The sequence below is a fragment of the Neodiprion virginianus genome, chromosome 3 (assembly GCF_021901495.1).
Source record: "Neodiprion virginianus isolate iyNeoVirg1 chromosome 3, iyNeoVirg1.1, whole genome shotgun sequence".
Taxonomy (NCBI): Eukaryota; Metazoa; Arthropoda; class Insecta; order Hymenoptera; family Diprionidae; genus Neodiprion; species Neodiprion virginianus.
In genome coordinates, this window is record NC_060879.1 from 18926608 (window position 1) to 18936933 (window position 10326).

Consider the following 10326-nt stretch of genomic DNA (forward strand, 5'->3'; position numbering starts at 1 on the left):
TCGTTTATTATATTTTTTACCCATCTAAGTTGAGTATATTTTTGTCTATATCACCATACGTCACTCATTACATTATTATCTGTTCCAGGTAACTGAGTTTTGTTGACCATACCAAAAAATTAACGTTTTATTTTTCAGGCTTAGGTCCGGCTTAGGTCTGGTTCAGGGTCAGTCATCTTGTTTTCACAGATGCATAGGTTTAGGGATGTAGTTCAGAATCATCACGATCACAAAATGTAGTATAATTGATTCAACCATAGTTTACTTTTCAATGGTTTCACAGTCTTTTATTGCAATCGTTTTAGTGTCAGACTTTTTTTGTTCTCGAGTCGCTCAGTGGTCGTGTTCGGTTTGTATTCCACTGTAACATTATATAGCGCTGTCGTATTTTTGTGGTTGTGCTCATTATACTCCAATTTGTTTCCATTTCTTCAAAGATTTCTGCATCGTCTTTCGATAGGTAAATGACAACGTCTTACAGCGATTCGTGTTTTCGATCTTGGTTCAGTTGTTGATTGTTTCGCGTATTCGCCAGGTTCTCTATTTTAGTGATTATCTCATACCTCATCAGAAGAAAGACCCGTGCGCAAACATCCAAAGTCAAACGGCGTTCAGGCATAAGATAAAAACAATCACCCTTCATCCAAAATTAAAACAACCATCTTTCATCCATAATTTAAACAGTCATCTTTCATTGATGAAAAATAGTCAGCGGGTTATATGAACTCAAAAATTTCGAACAAACTGCGAATATACGCGAGTGCAAATTGAGTGGGAAAAACAATTTACCACAATTAATATGTGACAAAAAGTCATCTGCAATTTTTCGAAAAAAGTAAGATCGATCTTGCAAGTATTCTCCGTGGATTAGGCCTACTGGGGATACCACGTAAAAAAAAACGCACCGGGTGCTCTACCGCTTGCGGTGGTGTGGAAACGAGCATAAGTTAACTTATTTTCACTGGTCAAATACTAACATACTACAGTTTTTCAAATAAAAATTTTATTCTGGCGTAAATGTAACTCATAGTCAATAAAACTCATGCTTCGATGATGAGTACCGCATGTGGAATCGTACCTTCGGTATACCTTCGGATTTCTCTATTTTGGTCAGAATGAATTCCACGTAAATATATTTTTATTTTTGATAAATTTTGTTTCTTAATTAAAGTCAACAAGGTGCATCTGACTAGAAAGGTATACCTTTGGCAATTTAGAGTATGGCAATTCCAACATCCTGCTTCCCCGCTTGACCTTTCGAATCTATATTGCAGAAAATTATTTAAAAACTTATAAGACAAATTTGTATACCCGCTCGATTCATAGATTATTCAAACAAATCTACTGTTGAACACTTTTTTCAAAAAATCATTACATTCACATACATAAAAAAAGGTAACCAATATGATAACTTGCATTTTAAAAAATTATTATTTGATTTTAGATTCAATTAAAAATCATACAAGAAATGTTTTGTCACATTAATCACATAAATTCATATCACTTTCGACGGAAAGGAAGGCCGGACTTTCAGATGATGAATTCGTAAAACGCAAAAAAAAAAAAAAAATGATGCATCAATAAATAAACTCTCTACGCATAAATTGGCTGCCTCGCCACCAATTCCAAAAACCAGTACAGGCATTGTTGGATGGCGATCTGCGCAGGAACTTGTGTAGCGGACAGAGTCGCATATCTAACCAGGTAATATGCGTAGAAATTGAGAAAAGGAACGTTGATCATCTTTAAATTTTTTGAAAATTACTTTTGTGATAATGATTGCCTGAGGTTCATCGGGGTTTGTTACAGCATGGACTCAAACGTTAACAACAATCGAGTCTTACCTAGTTTCCAAAAAGTATTTACAAGTAGTATTTTTGCGTAGAAAGGTCTGGGTTTTCCGCTGCAAATAAACTTTATTTTTAAAAGACCACGGAAATTTAAGGTCAGTTTAAAAATTATTTTTAAATGTCAGCTGCATCTCCTTTCGGAACGAAGATATGAGCGTTGACTGAAGATACATATTATTATTTTCGTTTAACGGTACAAGTCGAGTATTAAACATACGTGTAGAAATTACACAAGGTATGTAGACGAAAAAAGAGATCAGAACAGAATGTTGTAACCACCATTTTTTTTTTTTTGTTTCTGCAATCATTCTAGAAACAATTGTAACGCATAGACAAATCGAGATCTGCAAAAATTCAGAAATCTTATGAAAAAAATTTCGCAGAAAAAAACAAAAGGACGTAACCGCCGATTGTCTTTATAATATTTTCTTGGGAACGCTCTAAAAACTAATGAAACGCATAAATAAGTTGAAAACTGCGAATGATAGGAATAGAAATAATAATTGTTTTATTAGCCGTAGGCATGCATACGAAATTTAAAACAAAATTATCTTCTGACGCATGTATATTCCCGTCAAGGTTAATTTTCAAACGGTATGTTCTTGAAGTTTTGAACTTTTATTCGAACGGAGATATGAATGAGCCAATACATAATAAATACGAAGTCTGTAACGTTGATGTAGTCATGCATTTCTAGAAAAATTGGTTACTTTGAAAATTTAACAATGTCTGAAATTCAATATCTGGAATAAATTTGAACGTACTCGTTACTCACACTTTGCGAACTTAAATCTTTCCAAGTTGTTTTAAAGCTGCAAACTAGTGATTTGTTTATCAACGTTTCGTTATATTACCTGTACTCACTTCTAGTTAATTCATGGCTTATACCAGGCTAGTTCTTTATAAATTTTTATTACTATAAATGACATTATTTTTGTGAAAACTACTACGAATTGACAGATATTTATAATGCAATTTCTGAAGAAGTTCGTCAGAAAAAAAAACAACATGGTACATATAACTTGCTCGAATTTCCGTTCAACTGAAAGGTCAGAACTTCGGGAAAATCTTTCAACTGATTTAATTTAATAATAATAATAATTTTCCGATCTGGTGGCATTCATTATTATAAGAGAAAAGAAACAATCAAGATTATTTGACATAAAGTTTTAAATAATGTGTGTTTCCGTATGTATACGAATAGAGCAAGAGCCTTGATTTTTTTGTAACTAAATATAAAGCTACGCTACACAAAGTTTCATGGAAAGCGTTTATTATTTGTCTTGCTCCTGGATGTACATTTACCATTGCACTAGTATTAATAGTTCTGTAACTTCTGATAAATTTTTTAAATGAGGTGATAATTTTATTCATCTTTCCTATTTTTATGAAAATGGGATGTAGCATAATTTTACATAACATAATATGAACTAGACCAATTCAATTTCTATAAGTTTTATTTGCGAATGTCTTGCTCTTCCGAGAACATTTATAAATATACACAATTATCTAGCAGATAGATTTGGAGTCTGATTTAAACTTTGTAGCCAACAAGGTGACGTTTTCCTATAACTTCACCGATATAGAACCAGCAGAGGACTTCGATTCCAACGAGGGTGTTCAACCACGCTTCTCTAACAGTCAGATTACGGTAACTGCCATTCTTAGCGCTCGATAAGATTTTCGCAATTCCGGAACGAATAGCAGGAATATCGGAAAGTTTTGGTGGTGTCAACTCGACCATGGCGTATTGCCTGAAAACCTGCAGTTTAGGCTTTGCCAAGACCATACCAGCTGTCACAAAAAGAGAAACAATGGAATTATATTAGAGCATGCAAGGTGAAATTCTAAAGACTTAATTTCAATGTATGGAAATCATACCTGTAACAAAACTAAATTCAATAAAACGAAATTGTTCTTGATTGGAAAAATTGTAGAATGTAAGTTACATCAAACGTAACGTGTAGTTTCATACTGGTATCAGTCGTGGATCTTTTAGTTTTTTTTTTATATCAGCTAGTGATAAACATTGTACAAGTACCAAACAATTCTTTGATGCCATTTTTCAGAGTGTCGCTTATCTGTCTAGTTCCATGTTTAAAATAACGACAGAACTATGCCCTGAAGTTGTAAAGTTAAGCTAACATGGAAATGTGTCGATCAACCGTCAAAAACATTGCACGATTCTTGACCATATATTGAAACATGGTTATTTTCGGTGGCATTGCATGAAAATATTTTATCATTGCCATTGAATATATAAAAAGTAGTTTCGTACTGTAATAATCACATTGAACAACTTTTAGTCTAAAAGGAAATGCTTTGAATTGCGATACCATTTTGACGTACTCTGGGAAAATCAATGGAAACCATCATGCACCTTTGAAGCCAAGAGATAAATGACTTTCTCGTACAAATAAATCATGACATGACAACAAATGTTCGCTTTTTAATACGAACAAATAAAATATTCTACAAATTGTCAAATCAATCTCACAGTGCGAAACTACATGTACGTAGATCAATGTTATGTAAGGTTGTGAGCATTGATCGCGCACGACGTTGTTCGCTTGATTGTGCATCAAACAATTTGTTGATATAATGAATATATTATGTCTAAAGCAATATGATTCTGAATAAATACTTTTAAGTAGGCCCACGGCCTTCGCTGGTAGTTGCGCTGCCATTTTCGTGCTTCTTCGTCCAGGAATCAAAAAACTGCACGAAAAGACACGGGATGTTGAAATTCCACCGTTCCTCGATACAGAAATGACGGTGACGTAATTCCAGGGAACGGATCAGAACGGATTTGATTCAATGGCGGGAAACAGCAGGTTATTCGATTCGCAATTTTCGGTATTAACTTTAGTACGTGTATTCACGTGTACGTTGACGGAAGAATAAAAGATTTTAATGTTCGCTGACTAAAGATATATACTAATTGACACTATAATAACAATTGTTCCTTTCTTCCATGCGATAAAAGTGAGAAAAAAATTTTATCTGGATCTACGAATATGGTTAGTTTTTTTCATGGTCGCCCACTTCGTGGTCGCCCTGCATGTCGGATTGAACAGATTGTTTGCCTTCATCACGAGGAGACGACCTTACATCATCAAATTAAATAACATATCCACAACTTTATAGACGTTTTGATATTGTGGAGCTATTACGAGGAAATATTGGGGTGGTAATCTCTTGCATTCGTAATAATATTTGTCTCTAACTTGTAGCATAAAAATCTACTGCATTCGTACTTTGACCATTCATTTTTACAGACTGTTTGCATTATTGCATTTATCCTTCTTGGTTTAATGAATTGTTACATATTTTCAATTTGCAATTGTTACATAATCTATTGGCGGTTTACTCTGTTAATTGGAGGTCATCTCACAATTTCATTTGCTCCTCGGATGAATCAACTTTCATTTATGTAAATAGCATCAAATTGAAATAAGCGATGTCTTAACACTTATTTACCAGATAACAAAATACTATAGCGAATAATTCTAGGAACGAAAGGAATACATTAATGTCGATAATAATGATTAGATCAACAAACATGGGTTCTGCAATAAAGTGTATTGTATTTTCGTGAAAAAGCCAAGTACACGTGTAAATAATTTATTGAGGTAAGTATATCAATTGCTAATTAAAAAGGAATTGAATATCTACCATCTAAAAACTAATTGAATTCACTTTCAACTTGTAGTGTTCCAACTAATCCCACTTCCTAACTCTCAATTCCGGTTCCAAAACTGACCAATTAGGCGAGTGTTTTTCGTTCGACAACCAATTGAAGTCATCCACCAATTGCCAGTTATTAATTTTTTGATCTAGCCCAGCCAAATTGAAATGTATAGAAATATCGTCATAGGACCAATTGTAGGGTGCAAACTGTATTTTGGAACAGTCTTCTATAATAGCTCTACTTGTAACGTGACAATAAACATTGCAATTCGTTGAAGTATGCAGTCTAAATTGTTGACAAGCAAAAGCAAGGGAACAGGCGTTGCATCTGTCGGCAAATACAGACGAGGAAACTGGCCCAACTAAGACTGTACAATTTTGTAGATTAACCATATGTAACGTACTGGGCGCCCCATATATCCTGATGAAACACCCTGACAGGTCAGAGAGCAAGATATCATTTTTGTTCACATTTTCCGCATCCAAAACCAATTTCTCATCCACCTTTCCCATTATCATACAGGCACTGTCGCCATATTTGCTTGAAAGTTTGTTGTTTTGGTTCGTCGCGTTGTTTACAATGCTGTCTGATATTTTGAGATCCTTCAGTCCGTCAGTGACATCGTGACATTTTTCCGACGGTTTTTTCAATACTCTACGATTTTTGAATCCAAACTTTTTCTTCGGCAATAATTTCAGCTCCAGCTCATCCGCCTCGATTTCGAGTAATTGCAGGTTTTCCTGTGCTCTGCGAATGTCATAAACCTTTAGATACATTTTGGATTGGGAAAGAAAGTTCTTCAATGTCAATATCTCTTTGTTTGCTTTGTCAAATATGGCAGGAAGCACGGATGGTGAAGCTGTACAAGCATCGTCTAGCAAGTCTTTAATCGTTTTACAAGACGCGTAGAAAGCATCTTTGAAATAACTAGACTGTTCGGATTCCACGGCAAGTTGCTGCCTTTCTTCTCTGCGTTTCTCGATCACATTTTTGCGCTCGCGATCTCTTTTGGTTATTCGTTCAGGTAAGCTACCCTCTATTAGAGTAGATGGATCCATTATTGTGACAGGAGCTATTATTCAACGCCGCTTGATATATGTTTCGTATCTACGAAGTGCCGCTAGATTCTGCTGTCTTCTGCTCTTTGTTCATAGATTTCTGTTTCAAAGCAGCTTTCCGCAATGACTCAAGAAAAGGGGTCTCGTTATTAGGGTCAGTTCTAAAGCGCAATAGCTGAAATCAGTAATTATCATTTTCAAAACTCGTAAAATATCCATCGGTTAGAAACATGAATTTCTGTTTGTTACTATAGAAACTGTCAAGTAAGTAGTACACCATGAACATTCAGTTATTATAAATGGTTATTTCAATGTGGATATAACAGTTGTAACAATAAAATCAGGTCTCTTCAATTTCTATGACACCCAATGGGCATGCACAAACATGATTCAAATTATCACGAAGGTTTGTTTTTAAATCACAAATTTCATTACTGTTCTTTATCAAAAAATTTTCGTTTGGAGATAATTTTTTGAGTTATATGCCTAGAATTGCCGATCAAGTTTTTATATTTCAGTACAATATCATAGTGTTTCAGTATTACAACATCCTGACTTAACATTTAGACCGCCACTTGGCCAGTATACTATATACAGTATACAGTATACTGGCCAAGCTGTAGTCAAATAAGATAAATGTGGGTTATTTCAATATACATTAAAATCACCAGTGGTCTAATGGTTAAGTCAGATATAGCATACGATTGTTGCGGATGACTGAAGATCTTTAATATGTACTATTCCCTTGTAATTTCACAAGTATTTTTAACCAGAGAGACTGATGACAAATCAAATTTGGTTTCAGGCAGCTAGAAGAAAATATTTCTGAATCTATTATAGTATTTCATTAAACTGTAAGATTATTTGCAAAAGATGATCTTTCACATTTTTTACAACATTCTATAATATTTCTACAACTTTTCCTGCTTTTTAGGTTTGCAACAGCTCTGATTCCACAGTAAAAAGTTAATTTTCTGAAAATGCAAATCATTCCAAAGTTACAACGATAAACTCGTAAAAAGTAAACTAAGAAATTATTTTAAAAGTGGATTTTACAATTGTCAGCAATCATTTGTTATTAGTCAAACAAAGAAAGGATTAATTGAAACTCGTACGAGATATTTACCTTCTCTATTTCGGAATCTTTGGGAGTTATAAGTTCGAACAATGCGTATGAGAAACCATATGTACCAGCCAGCATAAATAACACCTTGAAAAACGCCATGGAAAATGAATGATTATTTGGCTAATTTCTGATTGTACTCCCAGACCATCTGATCTGTTATTTTGCTCTTAAGTTCGGGACTGGTGTATTCTTCAAATGCATAATATTTGTCCAAAATGTAGGGACAGTGTTCGCGACAGAACAATCTGGAACCTGATAAAAACATACTTTAACATCCAATTCATAAGCACCCAAAGGTTTGATCGATCAAGCTTGCTCAAAATCTAGATTGACGCTGTGTTTGAGATTCAATGATAAAGTCTAAAGATAAATAAATATGGTGAAATTTGGTAATCTGTGCGGGAGTACAACATAGCGAACTTAAGGCTAAATAATGTTATGAACCATTTTCAGTATTAGCACGACTTTGTAGTCCAGGTCAAGCTTGATCACTTAAATCTTTAGGCATATCCAACATATAAGCAGAATAACGAATTTACAGATATCGCACAGCTTAAATTAATCTAGGATAAAGAAGCAGCCAGTGTTAAGAGTTAAACGTATTTCACTTTGTTCCAACAAGATGATGCAGTTCAGTCTTATGCCCATAATTTCCAGTAATAATATTTGGGATACGAGATATCTAGCAAACTTTGATTTTCGGCGTTCATCAGGTTAGTTTAATCAAAATAACACGTTCGACTGCTGACTCTGACTGCTAGCTACAGCTTAGTCTCAAATTATCGAGTTAATGAGATTACTGCAGTTTCAAGCGTCAACTGAAACATAATCTTACTTTTATGATTAATGCATAGAACCCTATAAAGATTTATATGGATATTTAAGAACAAAAGTGGGATCAAAAGAGTAGAGAGCAGTAATCGATGAAACTTTACAACTGTCTTACCAAAAATAATTGATAATCCAGGTAAGGATTCATTATCATGCAAGTTTATGCCAAGCGATGAGGGGACAAAAATAATTCATGACCGAATTTTCGATTATGAAATTTTTTGACAGCCGCTTACTAATTGTTTTGGCTACATTAGATAAGTAGTAAGTACCGAATTTCATATGAGCTGCTGTGGGTAGACATATCTTTGTTCGGGCAAAGGGCGTGTAGGTGTGAATTAGTATGCAGATGAATACTTTGGGGACAAAGTGTTTGGTAACTACGGGTGGAAAGAGTTGAAGTAACGTATTTGGAAAATTACTTTTTCGGGTATTATCAATCAGAGTTGTACTCAAGAGGAGAAATATGTTTCGAGATCGAAGAGGAATTGGGATGTGAAACGGATAACCTAAAAGTCGACAGAGATTTGGGTACAAATATTATTCGCTGCTCACCTCTGGAGTGTCTCAATAATTGCCACGCTGAGAAGCTGCTGATAAAAAGTATACACTCGGCTACGAGTACAGCCTTTATCCCGTTTCTTGTGCCTTTACCGATTCGAGATTTGGCTGGTTTATACAGCATACTAAAGAAGGTACAGACGGCTGATTTCCTAAAATGGAAATCATCTGGCGCCTGTGAAGTGAACACTGAATTTGCAGCGCTAGATAAACTACTACTAGTAGATGAAGTGGGTTACGTTGGAGGTAAATTGGTGTGAGACACGGTATGGTTAAGGTAACGTTCCGCGGAGTGGGACTCTGAAATGGCGCAATTGTACTTTTAACTAGGGTTTCAGTAATTTTCATGTTCCGCAAAAAATAGGGAATTTTATGTTTCGCTGTTGATTCATGTACCCAGACTGAACCGTTGACTGGAGATATATAAGGACTGATAACCAATGGGACTTTTCGTAATCGTATATGGACGAGATAAATTCATCATGAAGCGGCGTTCTATGCTTCTATGCGTTTTACCTTGCACGCGCAACGCAATCCGGCAAGCGGTCGGTACGTAAAGACGACAAGAATTGATGTTACCATCGCTCATCGCGTGTGCCCAGATAATGCAGAGTCGAATATTATTATGCCTATGGAATGATGAACGGAAATAGACTGAAATTTTCATGTAACCCCGTATGGACGCCGTATACTTTTCAACAACGCAAATTCATTTGGACTAAATTCCGCAATGTCAATCTAACTCCATCGGATCGATAAAAATGATGTTATCTAAATAGATGCACAGTAAATATGCACATAGCTGTAAACAGAGTTAGAAACCTTTTCTTCATGCAAAGTATGGGAGACATAGTCGAAGAAGTTGAAGGATGAAGATATATAGTTGTTCCGATATGTATGTACCTTACGTAATTTCTGTACATATGATTAGTTAATACTTAACTCGTACCGTTAACTGAGGATAATAATATGTATCTCCAGTCATCGCTCATATCTACATTCCAAAAGGTGCAGCTGATATATAAAAATAATTTCTTGACTGACGTTAGATTTCCGTGGTTTTTTAAAAATACAGTTTATTTGCAGCGGAAAATCCAGACCTTTATACACTAAAATATGGCTTGTAAATATTTTTTGGAAATTAAGTAAGAGCCGGTTGTTACTAATGTTTGAGTCGATGCTGTAACGAACCCCGATGAACCTCAGGAA

The 10326-nt window shown here is 35.0% G+C and overlaps 2 protein-coding genes across 2 annotated transcripts; both read right to left on the minus strand.

Moving 5' to 3' along the window:
• Window positions 1–3289: 3289 nt before the first annotated feature.
• On the minus strand, window positions 3290–4645 carry LOC124300117 (ATP synthase subunit g, mitochondrial-like). Its single transcript, XM_046753807.1, has 2 exons — window positions 4495–4645; window positions 3290–3644 (listed from the first exon to the last, which is right to left on the minus strand). Exons 1-2 carry the CDS (start codon window positions 4535–4537, stop codon window positions 3385–3387), a joined length of 303 nt encoding a protein of 100 aa, XP_046609763.1. The 5' UTR covers window positions 4538–4645; the 3' UTR covers window positions 3290–3384.
• A 772-nt stretch (window positions 4646–5417) lies between these two features.
• On the minus strand, window positions 5418–9387 carry LOC124300116 (tubulin-specific chaperone C). The gene is made up of 3 exons (XM_046753806.1): window positions 9112–9387; window positions 7726–7977; window positions 5418–6774 (listed from the first exon to the last, which is right to left on the minus strand). Exon 3 carries the CDS (start codon window positions 6597–6599, stop codon window positions 5571–5573), a length of 1029 nt encoding a protein of 342 aa, XP_046609762.1. The 5' UTR covers window positions 6600–6774; window positions 7726–7977; window positions 9112–9387; the 3' UTR covers window positions 5418–5570.
• Window positions 9388–10326: the final 939 nt, after the last annotated feature.